Source organism: Bos javanicus, chromosome X (genome assembly GCF_032452875.1).
Source record: "Bos javanicus breed banteng chromosome X, ARS-OSU_banteng_1.0, whole genome shotgun sequence".
In the NCBI taxonomy this organism is placed as follows: Eukaryota; Metazoa; Chordata; class Mammalia; order Artiodactyla; family Bovidae; genus Bos; species Bos javanicus.
The window spans coordinates 14,212,767-14,234,079 of record NC_083897.1 but is presented as its reverse complement, the minus strand read 5'-3'; the positions used below and the strand labels follow the sequence as shown (position 1 = coordinate 14,234,079).

Genomic DNA, 21,313 nt, shown 5'->3' with positions numbered 1-21,313 from the left:
TATTTGAAAGAATTAGAATCTGAGGTGTTAGGAAATGAAAGATAAGAAACCACCAACATGTGTATAACTCTCCTGAAAGTATGCTGGACCCTAAAATAGCTTGCCTGCCCCACTTCCCACTTCAATGGATTATGGTCATCTTGCTTGATTAAAAGCAGTCATAATAGTAACTGAGAATTCGTTATCCAGAAAATGCTTAATTCAGCTGAGATTAGTTGTCAAGCTAGTATTTGAGTTTTAGGAAGAAAAGAAGTGGACATTTAAGATCAAGTTATGGAGGAAAAAATGTATGATTAGAGTCAATTATATCCTCTGGGAGACAGGAGACCTGATGAATGCCCTGGTCTCTCCAAACAAAGTCCTTGAAACATTAGTGAAGGGAGAAAGCCTGGCGAGACAACAGGAGGCAGGTACTTGGGAGTTGTCTAGTAACTTGGTTGTTGGAGGAGGGACTAGCTCAGGGCCGAGGGATACATCTGCGCTGGGGTTGCTGCCTTCAGATCACTGGAGAGGCAAGAGGCTGAGGACTGAAAACCAGAGAGGGAGTGATTCTCCATGACCAGCAGGATCCCAAAGACAGCCAGCCGCCAGCCTGGACTGCCAGCTCTGAACACACAGCTCCGTCTCACCCAGCCCGTGAGAATTTGAGCTAAAGGGCCAGTATCCCCTGGTAAGTGGAAATCCTGCCACTTCAAGACATGGAATCATCTGTCTCATTTGGAGTGATCCTTGCTGTCCTGGCCTCCCTCATTATTGTTGCTAATGCCCTCGTGGCCATGGCGGTACTGTCGTTGATCCTCAAGAATGATAGCATCAGTCTCTGTTTCACCTTGAATCTGGCTGTGGCTGATGCCTTGCTTGGCCTGGCCATCTCTGGCCTAGTCACAGACCAGCTCTCCAGCCCGGCTCGGCCCACGGAGAAGACGCTGTGCAGACTTCGGATGGCATTTGTCACTTCTTCTGCAGCCGCCTCTGTCCTCACGGTCATGCTGATTGCCTTTGACAGGTACCTTGCCATCAAGCAGCCCCTCCGCTATTTCCAAATCATGAATGGGTTCATGGTCGGGGCCTGCCTTGCCGGGCTGTGGTTGGTGTCTAACCTCATTGGCTTCCTTCCCCTCGGGATCCATGGATTCCAGCAGACCACCTACAAGGGGTCCTGCAGCTTCTTCGCTGTGTTTCACCCGCGCTTCGTGCTGACCCTCTCCTGCGTCGGCTTCTTTCCAGCCCTACTGCTCTTTGTCTTTTTCTACTGTGACATACTCAAGATTGCCTCCACGCACAGCCAGCAGATCCGCAACACGGAGCATGTGGGAGCCCTGGCCAGGGCTCACCGGCCCCCACGGACCCCCAGTGACTTCAAAGCTGTGCGCACAGTGGCCATTCTCATTGGCAGCTTCACTCTGTCCTGGTCCCCATTCCTTATCACGAGCATTGTGCAGGTGGCCTGCCAGGAGTGCCACCTCTACCTGGTGCTGGAGCAGTACCTGTGGCTGCTTGGTGTGGGCAACTCCCTGCTCAACCCACTCATCTATGCCTATTGGCAGAAGGAGGTGCGGCAACAGTTCTCCCAGATGGCCCTGGCTATGAAGAAGTGGCTCGCCGCATGCCTTCTTCTTCTCTCGGCCAGGGATGGGGGTCCAGAGGGGCGCAGGGAAAGTGTGCGTTACATCACCACCATGTCCCACTCAGAGCTTGAAGGCTAAGATGGTAAAGGCAGACCAGTTTCAAAGTGCCTCTCCCTGGCTTCGCAGAGCCCCAACTAGGAGATCAGATAGAGCTATAGGGGAAAGAGAGCACTTGCTTCTGGCAACTGACCACCCCCTGTACCCCTGCACCCCCTCACCCTCTATAATCAGCTTCCCCATTTGCAAATCTCCATTCCTCCCTGCCCTTCTTTTGCAATGAGTGTGTTTCTCCTATACAGGTATACTTACTTAAAGCAACAAGTGTACTACTGGAAAGATGCTTAAACTCAAATCTTATTTTTGAATGCACTAAAACAGCATTGTCTAATAGAAATCTATTGCAAGCCACCTATGTAATTTTAAATGTTCTTGTAGTCATGTTAAAAAGGTAAAAATAGAAACAGACAAAATTAATGTTTCATTTGCCTCAATATACCTCAAACTTATTATTTCAACCTGTAATCAATATAAAATATCATACTTTTTTTCATGCTAAATCTTTGAAGTCTACTGTGTATCTTACCTTTACAGAACATCTCAATTCAAACTAGCCATGTTCCAAATGCTGAAGAGCTACACATGGACAGTGGCTATCAGATTAGACAGCACAGTATTAGAAAAATGAGGTTCTGTTCTTTGTAACTGCTTACTATAGTGATTGCTTTGATAAAATGAGGAGTCTTGCCCTCCCTGATATAATCAGACATTTTATGTAGTGAGGTTGTATAAATGTAGGAACCTGAAATAGATACTAAAGCTGGTCTTTTCCCATGCTTCATGGTGTTCAAAAGAGTGTTTCTTTGACAAATAGCCAGTCTTGTGATTATTTCTGCTGTTAACCCCCTACCCACCCAGCCCACCACCTTCTTAACTCTGTGGTGCCCCTTCCCCTCAGTTGGCCTCTTATGTCACTTGTAGCTTCTTGCTGGTGATGATGCTGAACCACAGATTCCAAGACACTTAAAGGGAAGAAAGGGGCAGGTACAAAAACACGGCACTGCCAAGCTCTCCACACTGGGCCCACTTTGCTCCTCAAAGCTTGACCTTCTGCCATTTACTCCCAAATTTGCATTTCCCTAAGAAATTCGGTTGCATAAGAGGATGCCTCCAAAATGGCCCAGGAGACTAGCCTCATCCTTCTCTCTTGTGGGTACAGAAAATGACAGTTGGCAACTGGGAATTATGCTCAGGGTCCCTCTGGGCAACCCTGGCAGCAGAAACTATAAGAGCATAGTGGGGAAGAAATCTAGGAGCCATGTTCAGCCATCTTGAGTTTCCTATAACCCTTTATCCAACCTCCTAGTCTCCACAATACATTCCTCGGAAGTTTGCCGCCTAATGCTCTAAACTAGATTATTTCTCTAGAAAGCTGCCAAGTGGACAACAAAAATGGGAAAGGAAGAAACCAAAACAGTACAGATTGATTTGTCTGGGACTTGGTGCCAAACAACCTTGGAAGGTTAACCCCTCGATATCTCTAAAAATGATGACTTGGGGATACATCTGAACCTAATGTGTAATGCCTAACTCTAAGAGGCCTCTGACAATTTTCATTTCAATCTCAAACTATGATGCTCAGAACCTGGATGGAATTGGCCTCTCAGAAGGATGCTTCGCACTTGGGTTTTCATTCCCCTTCAGTCTTAAATTAACCCCCGGCTTGCTCTCCTCAGTTGTTCTGAAGTTAGCGGTCACATCAAGACTCCTCTGGTAGATCATTTTGCAAGTTGTTCTGCTTGCTACTCTGACCTAGAGGAGGGCCGTGCTTGCCTTTGCCATAGTAACCTTTATGTTCCTACAACTGAAGAACTTGCTGGCTCTCAAGTGGATGATGGAGTCCAATATGCCTTGAAAGGCTGAGCACCCAGCAAGTACCAGTTACGCCAGCTTGGACTGGGTTATGAGTTACTGGGAATGAGGTAAAACACAAAGAGTAACTGGGTTTGAGGGCAAAATCGAAAGCAGGCTCAAATCAATGGTCTCCTTATTAGTGGTTCAAAGCTTAATTTTATGGCCTTGCTGCAAAGGCCTGATTTTGCCAAGGTAATACAAGCAAAGTGGAATGGAGTTTAGTTACAGGAGAAAGGCAGGAGCTGAGTGGAGCCCAGCTGATTGTTGTGCTATGAGGTTCAGCCTAAAAAATTCCTGCTATTCTTGGGAGTCAGTGTGTCCAATGGGAAAATCGCAGGTTTTGAAATCCAACTGACCAGTAATCAAATTATGATTCAGTCGTTTAAGTTCTCAAAGCCACAGCTTTCTCATTTGTAACATTGGGGGTAATTATACCTATTTGGTTATTAGTGAGGATTAACTCAGACACTGTATGTGAAAATGCCTAGTAAACCACAGCACACTGTTAGTGCTCAGAAAATATTCTCTTCCTCTTCCTTAAAAATCCTGAGGAATAAAATATCCAGCTAATGATTCAAGGGAATCAGTCATGTTTGCAGGCATTGTGACCTCTAGGACAAGGACTATCAGGCTCCAAACCACGAATTTCTCAATCCCTGAATAAAGGTTTTGAAAAATGAGTGATGAGAGGTGACTCAGGCTGGAAAAGACAAACATAAATCTAATACCTTAGCAGGATCAAGACAGAGGAGATATAAACAGGGTACTGTTACCATATACTTGGGTTTAAGAGTAACCGCAATCAAGAATCCTGTGTTTGATAAGCCACCAAGAGCAGAGATACAGAAAGCTCTGTACTAGTCTAATGGCTTTCTTTGATGCAGGTTCCTGTACAGATAAGGGAATGCACTGGTGTGGAAATATTTAGATTTCATTCACGCATCCAATGTTGTCTCCCGATGCACTTGCAGAGAAGCCAGATCCTGTTCAGCAATTTGATCAAAATAGCCAAAAGATATTAATACCTTGTAGGACAGAATGTAGATCAATTGGGCTAATCAATCATTTCCATGAACAGCTTACTATGAATCTGTTTTAAAAAATACTGTGACATGGCTACGTTTTATACTAATTCCTTGGGTAGCTAATGTTATGCATAGCATACCTCTGTTTCAGACGACAACCCTTAAGAACAGAACACACAGCCCTCTGGACACGGGCATTTTGAGTTGTCTCACAAATGTTAGAGGCAGGTTTCCATGATCCATCACCACCCCCCTGCTTGTCCACATGACCAATAGCCATCTCTGAGAGCTGGCTAGCCAGACTTGGCCTTGGGATACTGTCGCCCTGTATGATGAAGTTTTTGCAGGTTCACACGGGAAATGAACTTGTGACTTTGATTTCATCTGTACTTGCTCAGTCACTGGCCAAAGTGAACAGAGACCAGTGAAAACAGCAGGCTCGAGAGATACTTCGAGGATGCATAGAACGAGAAGAAAGATGGTGCTGACAGCTGGGCAACAAGAACAGCAACCGGCCCCACACCTTAGCTGCCATCAGCCACTCATTTTGTGATTCCTTCAGTACCTTCTATGTCATCCTTCAGTGTGCTGACTGGTCTGAAATTCTTCTCCTTTTAATTAATAAATCTTCATTTGTTACTTCTTGCAATCATATAAACTCAATGATGGTACCTATAAGTGTCAACTGCCATTTATTCATTCATCTGTCTACACACCCCATGAATGTTTATTGAGAGCTAGGTGCTAAAACTACCCCAGATTTCCTGGATTTCTTTTAGAGATATATTCATGCATACATGATGGTCATTACTCTTTTCTGATTATATTTTTTATTCATTTTAGAAGTTTTTAAAAATATAGAAAATTATAAAGGTACCTATAATTATACCATCCAGAGATATTCACTGTTACTTTCCTTTATCTGTTTTCTTCACTTAATATTATATTGTGCTATTTTCCTATGTCATTAAACTTTCTTCAAAAACACGAGTTGTAAAGGTTGCATGTTTTTCAACATGAGTATATGATATTTTAACCATTTTTCTATAGTTGTACACTTGTTATTTCCAATTTCTCACTGTTATAATACCACTTCAAACACCCTTGAGTATAAATCCTTGTCAGGCTTCCCAGGTGGCTCAGTGGTAAGGAATCCACCTGCCAATGCAGGAGACATAGGAGATGTGGGTTCAGTCACTAGGTTGTGAAGATCCCCTGGAGGAGATAATGGCTACCCACTCCAGTATTCTTCCCAGGATAATCCCATAAACGGAGGAACCTGGTGGCTACAGTCCATGGTGTTGCAAAGAGTTGGACACAACTGAATGACTGAGCACGCATACAGCCATAAATCTTTGACATGTCTGTTTAATCCCTCAGGATAAAATTCTCCGAAATAGTATTACTAGGTCAAGGAGCATTAAACACTTATGAGAATTTTGATTCACACTTTTGCTGGCATTTCTTGGAGGGTAATGTTTCCCTGGGGGCTTACCAGATGCCTCAGTGGTAAAGAATCCGCCTGCCAATGCAGGAGACGTGCATTCAATCCCTGGGTCAAGATCCCCTGGGAAAGGAAATGGCAACCCACTCTAGTATTCTTGGCTGGGAAATCACATAAACAGAGGAGCCTGGTAGGCTACAGTACATGGCATCACAGAGTCTGACATGACTTAGCAAGTAAACAACTACAACAACAAAATGTTTCCCTAGGATATTTGCTACAAGAAGTCAAAAATGAGCCATAAATGAACAGGTCACACTGATATGAATATCTCAAAGAAATGAATGTGCATGGCTTCCTGAAAGCATAATCCATACCAAGAGGGCTCATCAGTTATTTTGTGTTTACAAAAGAAAACCTGTCGGTATGTTCTGCCACAGGGTTAATCTGCAAATCCAGAAATCTGGACTAATGAGACACAGCAGTTTAACAACCCCCCTCACAGGACAAAGGCATCCTTGATATAGCGCCATGTGATATAGATACTAATTTCAGTGTGTTTTCACTCTTAAAATCTTCTGAGGGAGTTGCTTTATGCAATACCATGAAATGCTAAGTAGGCATGAGAATAAGAAAATACGATCACATGCAGCCAGGAGTCAGCTCCTGATGCAGCTGAAGCCTCGAAGCCATAGTCTCGCAGCCTGGCTGACCGGGAAAGATGTGTTCCACCTAACAGATCCACTGTGGCAGGCTGAAGTGTGGGAGGACTTCACAGGCAACTAGGCAGCTGTATGTTCACTGGATTTCCAAGCTGTTGGGACCATAAGCCGCCATTGAGCTCAAAGAGCCCTCTCATGAGGAGTCCTAGAAATGACTGATGCAGCTGCTAAGGGTCTCAGAGTCTGTTTTAATGCACAAAGCAGTGCCTGTTTCTTTCTAATGCCTTCCACACAATGGGGCGAGCAGGATTCATTTGCTCCAAAGCACCAGAGGGACTAAAATCACACCAAGAACCTGGGGGATGGCGGGGGGGGGGGGGGGTCTCTATTTTTTCAGGTTTGCTTTTATCTGGTATATGTTACCCAATAGTTTCATGATTGAATTATATTTCCCATTTACTATAATAAATCCATATTGGTTCCAGTTCTGTCTTGATTGTGTTAACATTACAGCACTAAAAGGATGGGGACTTCCCTGGTGGTCCAGTGGTTAAGACTCCGTACTTAGACTGCAGAGGGTGGATTCAATCCCTGGTTGGGGAGCTAAGATGCTGCATGCTACGTGGTGCAGCCAAAAAAAAATCATTAAAATTAATTTTTTAAAAGATGATGAACATGCTGAGATAACAGTCACTGGCCCAATAAAATGCCATGCTGTCTTACAAATGTGCTTTTATGATTCATAAAATTTGCAGATTTTCCCACTGAGCCATTATACAAATACTAAAACACATCCTATGGAAAAGCAAACTGATGTCATCTCAGAGGTGGTTTAAATGGTTAAGAAAATTGAACCAAGAAATTAGAGCTGAAGGCTATGAGGTTATTTCAAATGTGGAAAATGGGCTCATAATCCAAAATTCCAACTAACACCTTAAAATTATCAGGTCCCCTAGAAATCTTATGCAATGATGTGTTAAATTGTTTTTTTTATTTACTAAATAAATGGGAGAGCCAAGGATGTATGAAGAGTGCTTATAATGAGTTAGGCACAGCCCCAAATGCAACTGAATTCTGATGCTGAGACACTGAATAGAGAGAAGAAATACCCTTTACTGAAACCTCAGGAATTAAGATTAATGAGAGTAGCTATTCTCACTGAGAAGATATGATGGTATTTTTAAAAAGCAACTGTATCACTCTGACTTACATGCAATATTTTGATTGTGCTAGGCTAACAAAAATATTAGTGGATAGAGTAACAGGCAAATTTGGCCTTGGAATATGGAATGAAGCAGGGCAAAGACTAATAGAGTTTTGCCAAGGGAACCCACTGGTCATAGCAAACACCCTCTTCCAACAACACAAGAGAAGACTCTACACATGGACATCACCAGATGGTCAATAGCCAAATCAGATTGATTATATTCTTTGCAGCCAAAGATGGGGAAGCTCTATACAGTCAGCAAAAACAAGACTGGGAGCTGACTGTGGCTCAGATCATGAACTACTGATTGCCAAATTCAGATTGAAATTGAAGTGGGGAAAACCACTAGACCATAAAGGTATGACCTAAATCAAATCCCTTATGATTATACAGTGGAAGTGAGAAATAGATTTAAGGGACTAGATCTGATAGATAGACTGCCTGATGAACTATGGACAGAGGTTCGTGACATTGTACAGGAGACAGGGATCAAGACCATCCCCTTGGAAAAGAAATGCAAAAAAGCAAAATGGCTCTCTGGGGAGGCCTTACAAATAGCTGTGAAAAGAAGAGAAGCGAAAAGCAAAGGAAAAAAGGAAAGATATAAGCATCTGAATGCAGAGTTCCAAAGAATAGCAAGGAGAGATAAGAAAGCCTTCCTCAGTGATCAATGCAAAGAAATAGAGGAAAACTATAGAATGGGAAAGACTAGAGATCTCTTCAAGAAAATTAAAGATATCAAGGGAACATTTCATGCAAAGATGGGCTCAATAAAGGACAGAAATGGTATAGACTAACAGAAGCAGAAGATATTAACAAGAAGTGGCAAGAATACACAGAAGAACTGGACAAAAAAGATCTTCACAACCAAGATAATCAAGATGGTGTGATCATTCACCTAGAGCCAGACATCCTGGAATGTGAAGTCAAGTGGGCCTTAGAAAGCATCACTACAAAGCCAAGTGGAGGTGATGGAATTCCAGTGGAGCTATTTCAAATCCTGAAAGATGATGCTGTGAAAGTGCTGCACTCAATATGCCAGCAAATTTGGAAAACTCAGCAGTGGCCACAGGACTGGAAAAGGTCAGTTTTCATTCCAATCCCAAAGAAAGGCAATGCCAAAGAATGCTCAAACTACCGCACAATTGCACTCACATGCTAGTAAAGTAATGCTCAAAATTCTCCAAGCCAGGCTTCAGCAGTACATGAACCATGAACTTCCAGGTGTTCAAGCTGGTTTTAGAAAAGGCAGAGGAACCAGAGATCAAATTGCCAACATCCGCTGGATCATGGAAAAAGCAAGAGAGTTCCAGAAAAAAACATCTATTTCTGCTTTATTGACTATGCCAAAGCCTTTGACTGTGTGGATCACAATAAACTGTGGACAATTCTGAAAGAGATGGGAATACCAGACCACCTGACCTGCCTCTTCAGAAACCTATATGCAGGTCAGGAAGTAACAGTTAGAACTGGACATGGAACAACAGACTGGTTCCAAATAGGAAAAGGAGTACGTCAAGGCTGTATATTGTCACCCTACTTATTTAACTTATATATAGAGTACATCATGAGAAACGGTGGACTGGAAGAAGCACAAGCTGGAATCAAGATTGCCAGGAGAAATATCAATAACCTCAGATATGCAGATGACACCACCCTTATGGCAGAAAGTGAAGAGGAACTCAAAAGCCTCTCGATGAAAGTGAAAGTAGAGAGTGAAAAAACTGGCTTAAAGCTCAACATTCAGAAAACGAAGATCATGGCACCTGGTCCCATCACTTCATGGTAAATAGATGGGGAAACAGTGGAAGCAGTGTCAGACTTTATTTTTCTGGGCTCCAAAATCACTGCAGATGGTGACTGCAGCCAGAAATTAAAAGATGCTTACTCCTTGGAAGGAAAATTATGACCAAGCTAGATAGCATATTCAAAAGCACAAACATTACTTTGCCAACAAAGGTCCGTCTAGTCAAGGAAATGGTTTTTCCAGTGGTCATGTATGGATGTGAGAGTTGGACTGTGAAGAAAGCTGAGCACCGAAGAATTGATGCTTTTGAACTGTGGTGTTGGAGAAGACTCTTGAGAGTCCCTTGGACTGCAAGGAGATCCAACCAGTCTATTCTAAAGGAGATCAGTCCTGGGTGTTCTTTGGAAGGAATGGTGCTAAAGCTGGAATGCCAGTACTCTGGCCATCTCATGCGAAGAGTTGACTCATTGGAAAAGACTGATGCTGGGAGGGATTGGGGGCAGGAGGAGAAGGGGACGACAGAGGATGAGATGGCTGCATGGCATCACCGACTTGATGGACATGAGTTTGAGTGAACTCTGGGAGTTGGTGATGGACAGGGAGGCCTGGCATGCTGCAATTCATGGGGTCGCAAAAATTCGGACATGACTGAGTGCCTGAATGAACTGAACTGAGAGAAAAAGTATTGATAAGCAGGTTCTTAGAAGTTTTATCACTCCTCCCATAAGTTTGTTTACAAGCCTAACAGCATACTTCTTTGCATGGGAGAAGAGAGGGTGAGAAGTCTAGTCACGTCCAAATTGTTAAATTTGAAACTCGTGACATACATCTGTATCAATAACTCCAAGTTCTTCAATCAATAGTATAACATACAAACCACAACACACCCCTGTGTGTATTCCTCACTTGGACGGGGGAAGAAGAGTGGGTTAGTGATGAAGCAGGTCATGGAGAAGAAAGGTCAACAAAGGAAAGATGAAGAAAAATAAAGTAGAAAGCAGATAATAAGAGGAAAATGATATATTTGCAGTCCCAGGTCGCCTAGAAAGATTTTAAAATCTAGTATTACAGTCAAGTGTCCAAGAGTGACCAACCACAACAACTACTTCTCTCTCCAGAGGTGCTATAAAGACACAGAATGAAATCTGTATTCTTTGCTGCTCACTTGCCATAAACTTTAAGTGACCCTGGATAAGGCTGAGTCAGTACACCTCTAGCATGGTACCATAAGCATGGGCTCATGACCCAGACCGCCTAGGTTAGAATCCCAGCTCTGCCATTTTCTAGGATCAAACTATTTTACCTTTCTGTGCCTGAGTTTCTCACCTGAAAAATAAGAATAGTACCTATCTTATAGGGTGACTGAAAGGATGTAAACAGTTTTATAAACATAATACACTTAAAACAGTGTCTGGCACATAATAAAAGCTGTAAGAGTTAGCTATTACTATTATTATCTGAGTTGTCTCATGCTCTACCTTCTCAAAAAAACAGGGGGGAGAAGTTGAAAATTTGTTCATCTTACACCCTGCAGATTTTGATCATCATTTTATCCCCTCAAACTTGAGGTTTCCTGATCATAAATTTCAGTTGTTTGAAGCTTCACATTACTGGTAACATCATAGATTTGCTTATTCCAAAAGAAAATATCCGTGTGGTCATCTGGAGTTAACATGAAATCAGTCTGTAGTTTATTACCAAGCAGCTTCACTGAAACCCTTCACTGGTCATCCTAATCAAGATAAACCACAAGCTGGATTTTTTTAAGAGTTTTACTGAGATATAATCTACATACTATAAATATCACCTGTTTAAAACATACAATTCAATGTTTCTTAGTACATCTACAGCATTGTACAACCATCACCATAATCTAATTCAGAATATTTTCATCCCCAAACAAAACCTTATACCCATTAAGCAGTGCCTCCCTCTTTCCCCCTACCCCTAGGCAGTCATTACTTTATCAATACTTTCCGTAAAGAAAGACTTTCTGTCTTTATAGATTTGCCTATCCTGAACATTTAACTGGAAATATATAAATGTGGCCTTTTGAGTCTGACTTCCTGCATTTAGTGTCTTTTTGAGGTTCATCCATGTTGCAGTAATGTGTCAGCACTTCATACTCTTTATGGCTGAATAATATTCCACTGTATGGATGTACATTTGTTTATTCATCCATCTGTCAATGGACACCTGGGTTGTTTCTATCTTTTAATTATTGTGAATAATGCTGCAAAGAACACTGGTGTACAAGTGTCTGTTTGAATCTCTGTCTTCAATTCCTTTTAGTATGTATGTAGGAGGAATTGAAGACAGAGACTCAAACAGTTAGAACTGGACATGGAACAACAGACTGGTTCCAAATAGGAGAAGGAGTACATCAAGGCTGTATATTGTCACCCTGCTTATTTAAATTATATGCAGAGTACATCATGATGAATGCTGGGCTGGATGAAGCACAAGCTGGAATCAAGATTGCTGGGGGAAATATCAATAATCGTAGATATGGAGATGACACCACCCTTATGGCAGAAAGCGAAGAAGAACTAAAGAGCCTCTTGATGAAAGTGAAAGAGGAGAGTGAAAAAGTTGGGTTAAAACTCAACATTCAGAAAATGAAGATCATGGCATCTGGTCACATCACTTCATGGCAAATAGATGGGGAAACAGTAGAAACAGTGGCTGACTTTATTTTGGGGGGCCTCAAAATCACTGCAAATGGTGACTGCAGCCATGAAATTAAAAGATGCTTGCTCCTTGGAAGAAAAGTTATGCCCAACCTAAACAGCATATTAAAAAGCAGAGTCATTACTTTGCCAACAAAGGTTCGTCTAGTCAAGGCTATGGTTTTTCCAGTGGTCAAGTATGCATGTGAGAGTTGGACTATAAAGAAAGCTGAGCACCAAAGAATTGATGCTTTTGAAGTTTGGTGTTGGAGAAGACTCTTGAGAGTCCCTTGGACTACACTGCCAGATCCAACCAGTCCATCCTAAAGGAAATCAGTCCTGAATAGTCATTGGAAGGACTAATGCTGAAGCTGAAACTCCTTCTTTGGCCACCTGATGCAAAGAACTGACTCGTTTGAAAAGACCCTGATGCTGGGAGGAGAAGGGAATGACAGAGGACGAAATGGCTGGATGGCATAACCAACTCAATGGATATGAGTTTGAGTAAACTCCAGGAGTTGGTGATGGACAGGGAGGCCTGGTGTGCTGCAGTCCATGGGGTCACAAAGAGTCGGACAAGACTGAGCAACTGAATGGAACTGAATTGAACTGATGGCAATTCTATGTTTAGCTTTATAGAGGACTCATCCAAGTGTTTTCCAAAGAGAGCTGCACCATTTTACAACCTCTCTAGCAATTTATAAAAGTTCTGACTTCTTCATATCCTTGCCAACTCTTGTCATCATCTCTTTTTGATATGTTGGACTTTTTACCTGGGAAAATAATTATTTCTCTTCTGAACCAGTGGTGCCTGGTCATCTTTGTGTTGCCCTTTCATTAACAGCATTTAAAAATTAATAGGCTTTATTTTTTAGAACAGTTTAGGTTTATAGATAAATTGAGCAGACAGTACAGAGTTTAGTCTTGTTTTGTTCCTTGACATACAAGATTTCAACTGAGGTCCTTAGTCTCTTTAAAGACGGTTTCCTTGTACTCATTGACTCCAAAGATTTCCTTCTCAGTCTACCTTCAAAAGACCCTGGGTGGATCTAGTTTACATCTGACATACCCTTGTAAGTTTTTTTTCCAATCAAAAGTTGCAATTCAAAAATACAATGGGGAGCCGCTACTTATAAGAATTCTATGATGAATATTTTTGTGAAACATTGAGTTCTTCAGGCATGTGAAATAATCCCCTTCAAATGTGATATGGCCAGAGGCAGACTCTGACTCACTGAGGTGCCCTCACTGTAGCCTATTTCACTATAGAAATGGGTTAGCCCTTAAGTGTGGAGAAGGCAATGGCAACCCACTCCAGTTTTCTTGCCTGGACAATCCCATGCACGGAGAAGCCTGGTAGGCTGCAGTCCATGGGGTCGCACAGAGTCGGACACGGCTGAAGCGACTTAGCAGCAGCAGCAGCCCTTAAGTGTTCAATCAAAATGCTCTATTCATCATACTGGTTACCTGGGGGGATACTGTATTTATCCATGACTATGATAAGATAGGAATACTACACCAAAAATAAAAATAGCAAGTCAAATTCTTGAATTTGAACTATCTGCTCATGATATGGCTACTTAAAGGCAACAATCATTAAAGCTTTGGCAATTTGGCTAAAGATCTCATTAGCTTCAAACTCTGTTTCTTCAAATTTTATGTTGAAAATAATTTACCTCCTTGCCTCCTTTACTCTTTTTCTATCACCAGAATATTGTTCTTTTTTAGACAACTGTTTTATGAAGGACTGCCCCAGGTTCAGTTCTTGAACCTCATCTATTGACGCTTACTCCCTTAGTGATCTCATTCATTATCACAGCTTTAAGTACCATCTACACATACTGATGATTTCCAAATATACATCTCCAGCCCATATCCCCCGTGAACACACTTCAATGTCTCACTGCCTAAACCACATCTCTCCAAAAGTCTAACTGGCTCTTCAAACTTAACATGTACAAAATTATTGCCCCCCACCCCTGCTAAAAAAGCCTTGTACCTTCCAGTCTTCTCCACTTCTATGACAATACTGCCCTTCTCGTGGCCCAGGCCTTGGAGTTAAAACCAACCTCTGCTCTCTTTCTCTTTTAAAGCCCAAATGCTATCCCTTAGCAAGTCATTATTCACTCTTCTCCAACATATAGGGATTTCAACCACTTTTCACAGCCTCCATTGCTACTACTCTCATCAAAGCCACCATTAGTTCTTGCTTGAATTATCACGTTAGATTCTAGGCACAGTCTCACCTGAGGGGTCTTACATTTGCTTTAACCTTAGATCGGCTTCTTCTCTCAACCTATAGACTTCAATCCAATTTGGCTTTCTTAGTGTGCAACCCCACTCCTATATTCCCCATATCTCTCCCCCAATTTATTTTTCTATAAACCTTTTACTGCCATCTAATATACTATATATTACTCATTTATCTTTTTATGATGTCTCCCTTTGTAAACTATAAGCTCCATGAGGCGTAGATATTTGTTGAATGAATAAATGAACAGATAATCAGTTTAAAAGGTGACATGCATCTCCCCAGGCACCCCTATTATCTCTTAAACAACCTATCACCCACCATTATCTAGTAATTCCAAATTTAGTTTCATTTCACTTAAATCCCACAGCATTTGCGAACCTTTGCTATGCTTTAGACATTTTATCAGGTCTTTGGATACAGATCAATTTATTTAACAAATACTTGCTGAGTATATATAACTGTACTCAGCACTGAGAACACAGCAGTAAATGAAACTGTGGAGTTTACAGACTAATGGGAGATATAGATATTATTAATTAATCACATATATATATAATGTATAGTTATAAATTCATGATCTAAAGAATTACAATGATGAAAGTGATTTGGATTAGTGGAGAGGAAATCAATGGAAGGTTTCTCAGAAGGAATAACATTTAAACTGAGCTGAAAGTCAATTTCCAATATATACACACCCTACAAGAAATTATCTTTCTTGTATGAGAAATTATACCACTGTGAAAAAAAGTGGCTTCCTTTTCGTTCATCTATTTGGAAAGGAGTAGAGTATCTGACTGGTGTAGTAGTCTTAAAAATAAGCAATGATAGCTAGTGGGGAGCTGCTGTATAATACTCACTCAGTGCTCTATGATGACCTAGAGAGGTGGGATCCGGGGAGGGAGGTTCAAAAGGGAAGGGATATATGTATACTTATGGCTGATTTACTCTGTTGTATGGCAGAAACTAACACAACGTTGTAAAGCGATTATACTCAAATTAAAAATACAAAATATCACGCATCTAACCTGGACTGGTGATTTGTTTCATATATGATGCTTGGGGCTGGTGCACCAGCCAGATGGTACCGGAAGGGAGGAGGGAGGGGGGTTCAGGATGGGGAACATGTGTATACCTGTGGCTGATTCATGTTGATGTATGGCAAAACCAATACAATATTGTAAAGTAATTAACCTCCAATTAAAATAAATAAATTTATATTAAAAAAATAAAAAATAAACAATGAGATATCATTACACACCTATAAGAATGACCAAAATCCAAAACACTAACACCAAAAGCTGGCAAGGATGTAGAGAAATAGGAACTCTCATTTATTGCTGGTGGGAATGCAAAATGGTATGGCCACTTTGGAAGATAGTTTGGCAGTTTCTTACAAAACTAAACAGACTCTTCCCATACCATCCAGCAATTTCACTTCTTGATATTCAACCAAATGAGCTGAAAACCTGTGTCCACATAAAAGCCTGCACATGAATATTTATAACAGCATTGCTCGTAATTGCCAAAACTTGGAAGAAGCAACCAGGAGTCCTTCCATAAGTGAATGGATAGATACATTGTGGTATGTGCAGAAAGAAAAAAAGAGAAAATGAGCTGTAAGCCCATGAAAAGACATGGAGGAACCTTAAGTATATATTACTAAGTTAAAGAAGCCAATCTAAGAAGGCTACATACAGTATGATTCCAACTATATGACACTCTGGAAAAAGCAAAACCACAGAGACAGTAAAAAGATCAGTGGATTCTGGGGGTTTGGGGGAGAAGGAAGAATGAATAGACAGAGCACAAAGGATTTTTAGGACAGTGACTCTCTACCGTATGATACTATAATGGTGGATACATCTCATTACACATTTGTCAAAACCCACAGGATGTATGACACAAGTGAACCCTAATATAAATGATGGATGTGAGGTGATAATGATGTGCCAATATAGATTCACTGACTCTAACAAATGAATCACCCTGGTGAGGAATTTTGACTAGGGGGAAGCTGCACATTTGTGGGGGTAAGAGGTATGCAGGAAATCTCCACCCCTTCCACAGGACTTTGCTATTAACCTAAAACTTCTTTTAAAAAATAGTCTGTTAAAGTTTATTTTGAAAAGGCAGTACTTTAACAAATAAGAAGGCACTGTGGGGTGGTAGAATGAGACAGAGAAGGAATCTGACAACTATGTGCTAGCCTCAAACCTGCCACAATCAGGCTATGTGCCTTAGGACACATTTTCTTAGCTTTTCTGGACCTTGTACATAAAGGGGAGTAGATCTCAGTGGATCCTAACCTGGTTTGGGTTGCTTCCTTCCAGGCTACCCTCCACACCAGGGTTATTATCCTAAAAATCACAAGCTGGTTATATTATCCCCTATTTTCAGCTTCCTTTGCCTGCCTCCTCCAGGATAAAAGCCAAACTCTTTCTTAGGGATATATAGAGACAGCCTTCATAATTTGACCCTTTTGGCCACACTATAATTTCCTTTCATTCTAGCCCATATTTCTTTACAAGTGCTTCTCAAAGTGTAATCTAAGGATCACCCACCATTGAATGCCTGTGACAAAAGCAAATACCTCTTCCCCACATAAGCTTAGAATCTCAGGTGATAGGACACAAGAATCTACAGTTTTTGCAAGATCTTCAGGTGATTCTGTGTCACATGGTATTTGAAAACCAAAACCCTGTATTTTAGCCATGCTGAACGCCGCCCCCCTCCCCTGCAATTCCTCTGCCTTGAATGTCCTTCCCTGCCTTTATTTTAGCCATACTGAACGCCGCCCCCCTCCCCTGCAATTCCTCTGCCTTGAATGTCCTTCCCTGCCTTAATCTACATAGTAACATCCGCTTTTTAGCACAAATATCACCTCTACTGTGAAGCCTTTAGCCCGGCCCCTAGGAAATGGACTGCTCCCTCCTCTGTGCTTCTACAGCACTTAGTTTATTTGTCAGACAGAAGGCAATGGCACCCCACTCCAGTACTCCTGCCTGGAAAATCCCATGGATGGAGGAGCCTGGTAGGCTGCAGTCCATGAGGTCGCTGAGGGTGGGACACGACTTGAGCGACTTCACTTTCACTTTTCACTTTCCTGCATTGGAGAAGGAAATGGCAACCCACTCCAGTGTTCTTGCCTGGAGAGTCCCAGGGACGGGGGAGCCTGGTGGGCTGCCGTCTATGGGGTCGCACAGAGTTGGACACGACGAAGTGACTTAGCAGCAGCAGCAGCAAGGTACCTATTGTACTTAGAATCTATTTACGTGTCTGTTTCTCCTTGGATGTGACCTCTAAAATAGTGATTATGTCTTAATATATTTTTACACCCCCAGCATCTAGGACATACTAGACATACAATAAATGTTTGTTGAACAAATAAATGGATGGATAAAGATGAAAAACTAAACTATTCCGGATGGATAAAGATGAAGAACTAAACTATTCCTTTCACAAGTATTTGAGTGCCTACAATGTGGTAGATACTACTCAAGTATAAGAAAGTAGCCAGAAATTTTTGCCTGTAAGACAATTAGAACCTTGGACACAGGGTTCTATTTTAAGCCTCTTTCAGCATTTTATCTGTGGAAACTGTCCAAATGAGCCCCTTGTTTGCTTATTCCCTCTTTAGGTTAGAACCACTTGTCTGATGTTTACAAGCGAGTGGCATTATGAGAATGAATGGCAGTGGGAAAGCACAATGCACTTAGTCCGTTCCCATAAATGTGCTTTAAGAGTCCAGACTCAATTTCATAGTCACCTTATCTTTATCAATTTCCAGAGAATATAACTTAAAGAGTTGGCAGATGAGAGAACAGTAAATGAGGACAAAGCCAAAGTGATTCTGTCAATAAATACTTTAATGAGAACTGAGGTCTTGTAACATACATAGCAGTAACTGCCCTGGCCTATGCCTTTTGCTCTAGCCCAAGTCTGGGGCTAACAAACTACATTTAACCCACATTTGAAGAGAAGGCCATTTTGAGTATCATCCATCAGTATCCATCTTCACAGAAGATACCAATCTGGGGCCAGAGTCTCAATGTTAATACTTCCTCTCAGGGAACAGTTCACATGGCAACACAAACACATGAGCAATTTTGAACCATCCTATCATTCTTCCACCAGAAGGGCCTTGGGAGACCAATGGTTCAGTAAACACTTACAACTTGATCAAAATACATCAGAACACAGAAAAAAGGGGAAAGAGAGTAGAAAGGTTGGCAGGGTTTGGCTCACATCCTTAGATTTGAAGCCTCTTGAGCTGCTCATATGTAATAAAAAACTGAAGAGTAAGTCATGGAAGATCACTGGAATGATACTGAAAGTCAAACCTGGTTATAAATTGTACACTGCATTCTCTTACTGGGATACTTAGGCTCTGCTATTCTAAGTTGTACTTGTTTAAAAGTCTTTTTTCAAACTACATCTGGCAAATCAAGCATGTGTTGAGTGCCCATCATACACCCATTTTGATTGCTGGCATTTAGCAATAAAAGCATATTAAAAGTCTAACATACTTCTATTCTTTAGGGGCAAATAGGCCACAGACATACACACACACACACACACACACACACACACACACATATCCAAGAACATCAACAACATAAAATTCAGCACTAGAGTAACTGTTACAGACATTAGATGATCAGGAAGAGGAACAGAGACACTATCTCCCTCAACCTATAGACTCCACAGGGGCAGGGAATGACTTTTCAACCCTGCAGTGCTCACCACAATAAAAACACCACCACACACACCATCCAACTCATGGCTCTGCACACAGGAGGCACTCAAACACAGCTAAAGGAAGGAAAGTTACCCAGGAGGAAAGAGTCCCCCTTGGCTCTGGATTCCTTTGTCCTATGAGTATTTTCTGTCTTATTATTTCCCCAGCTACTCTGGTCCTATACTTAGGGGTAGGAAATGTGGACTCCATAGACCTTCCTGTGGATACCTCATAGCAGGGTTTTCAAAACCTTCCTAGCCCCTTCCAGATTTGGCTGTGCTTGTTGTTGACCAACACAATATTGTAAAGTTAAAAAATAAAATAAAAAATAAAAATAAAAAAAATAAAGAGGAAAAAAAACTTTGGCATTTCTTTTCTAATCCCTTTAGTTTGTATTAGACTCCAACTGAAAGCCATTTCTGTACTTAGCTCCATCTGCAATGGTCATCACTAGAATAGATTCTCATTTGCCTAAAAGGCTCCAATAATCAAAATTGTCCTTCCCATAGTCTCGAATTACCTGGGAGCTTGAACCATATGCTTTCACTCTCATGTTCTAAAAGGATACAATGATGTTCCAGGGTCCAAGTCGAAGCCAGTTTGGCCAAAATCCTTTATAGAGTGCAAAAAAGCCCTCATGTTTCCACATCTGAGGGAAAGATATAAAAAAATAATAGTGAATCCTCCTTGCACTTTACATCTGACAATTATTGTTATTATAGTACTCATCTTCCACGCCCCTCCCCAACAACTTAGGATCCATGAATGGTCCTTTTTGCTATAGACATACATTTTTAATTAGTATGGTATTCTAAATCCATCCACCCACTCATTCAACAAATATTTACTAAGCACCTACAATATGCAAGATACTCTTCTCAGTGTTGGGATAATAGTAATAATAGTAAACAAGAGAGAAAGTAGCTGTGGTAGCCAGCCTCCAAGATGGCCCCCAATGATAACCATCTCCAGTTCTTCATACCCTTGTGTAGTCCCTCCCACAACATATCAGGATTGGTCTGCGTCACCAATAGCACATGGCAGCAGTTAACAATGCTATGCTATGCTATAAAAGATAGTTTGCATTTAAGAACGTTTTGCCTTGTTCTCTCTTGGATCATTTGCTCTGGAGGAAGCCAGCTGCCATATCATGAAGAGAAGCCCACGTGAGGGGAAACTAAGGCCTCTGGCCAACAGCCAGAGAGGAACAGAGCCTTCCTGCTGACAATAACATGAGTGATCTTTGAAGTAGATGTCCCAGCACCAGTCAAGCCTTCAGATGATTATAGCCCTAGCTGACATCTGGACAATTACCTCATGAGAGAGCCTAAAGCTGAAATCATTCAGCTAAGCTGCTTCTTAATTCTGAATCCACAGAAATTGTGGGATAATAAATGTATGATGTATTAAGGCACTGAGCTTTGGAGTCATTTATTACACAGCCATAGATAACTTATACGGAGAAGGCAATGGCACCCCACTCCAGTACTCTTGCCTGGAAAATCCCATGGACGGAGGAGCCTGGTGGGCTGCAGTCCCCGGTCACTACAAGTCAGATATGACTGAGCGACTTCACTTTCACTTTTCACTTTCATGCATTGGAGAAGGAAATGGCAACCCACTCCAGTGTTGTTGCCTGGAGAATCCCAGGGACGGGGAGCCTGGTGGGCTGCCATCTATGGGGTCGCACAGAGTCAGACACGACTGAAGCGACTTAGCAGCAGCAGCAGCAGGTAACTTATACATTCTCTGCCCTCATAGAATGCACACGTGCATGTGTGTGCTCAGTAGCTTCGGTCATGTCCAACTCTTTGTGACCCTATGGACTGTAGCCCGCCAGGCTCCTCTGTCCATGGGATTCTGCAGGCAAGAATATTGGAGTGGGTTGCCATGCCCTCCTCCAGGGAATCTTCCCAACATAGGGATTGAACCAGCGTATCCTGTGTCTCCTTCATTGCAGGTGGATTCTTCACCACTGAGCTACCAGGGAAGTCCCATAGAATGTATACTCTAGTGGAACTGATGAAC

The 21,313-nt window shown here is 41.8% G+C and overlaps 2 protein-coding genes across 6 annotated transcripts in view; one reads left to right on the top strand and one right to left on the bottom strand.

Moving 5' to 3' along the window:
* The first annotated feature begins 328 nt into the window (after positions 1-328).
* On the top strand, positions 329-5,679 carry GPR119 (G protein-coupled receptor 119). The gene has a single exon (XM_061407956.1). It carries the CDS (start codon positions 699-701, stop codon positions 1,704-1,706), a length of 1,008 nt encoding a protein of 335 aa, XP_061263940.1. The 5' UTR covers positions 329-698; the 3' UTR covers positions 1,707-5,679.
* Positions 5,680-18,395: 12,716 nt separating this feature from the next.
* SLC25A14 (solute carrier family 25 member 14) overlaps positions 18,396-21,313 on the bottom strand; it is a 40,244-nt gene continuing 37,326 nt past the window's right edge. For all 5 annotated transcript variants that reach the window (XM_061407949.1, XM_061407950.1, XM_061407953.1 and 2 more), the window contains 2 exons: positions 19,854-19,934; positions 18,396-18,838 (listed from right to left, as the gene is read on the bottom strand). In XM_061407949.1, the coding sequence (XP_061263933.1) occupies positions 18,797-18,838; positions 19,854-19,934 (123 nt within the window). In that variant the 3' untranslated portion in view covers positions 18,396-18,796. The remainder of the gene's footprint in view (positions 18,839-19,853; positions 19,935-21,313) is intronic.

Coding starts and splice junctions, on each gene's coding strand:
- GPR119 (XM_061407956.1), top strand. CDS start 699: ATGGAATCATCTGTCTCATTTGGAGTGATCCTTGCTGTCCTGGCCTCC.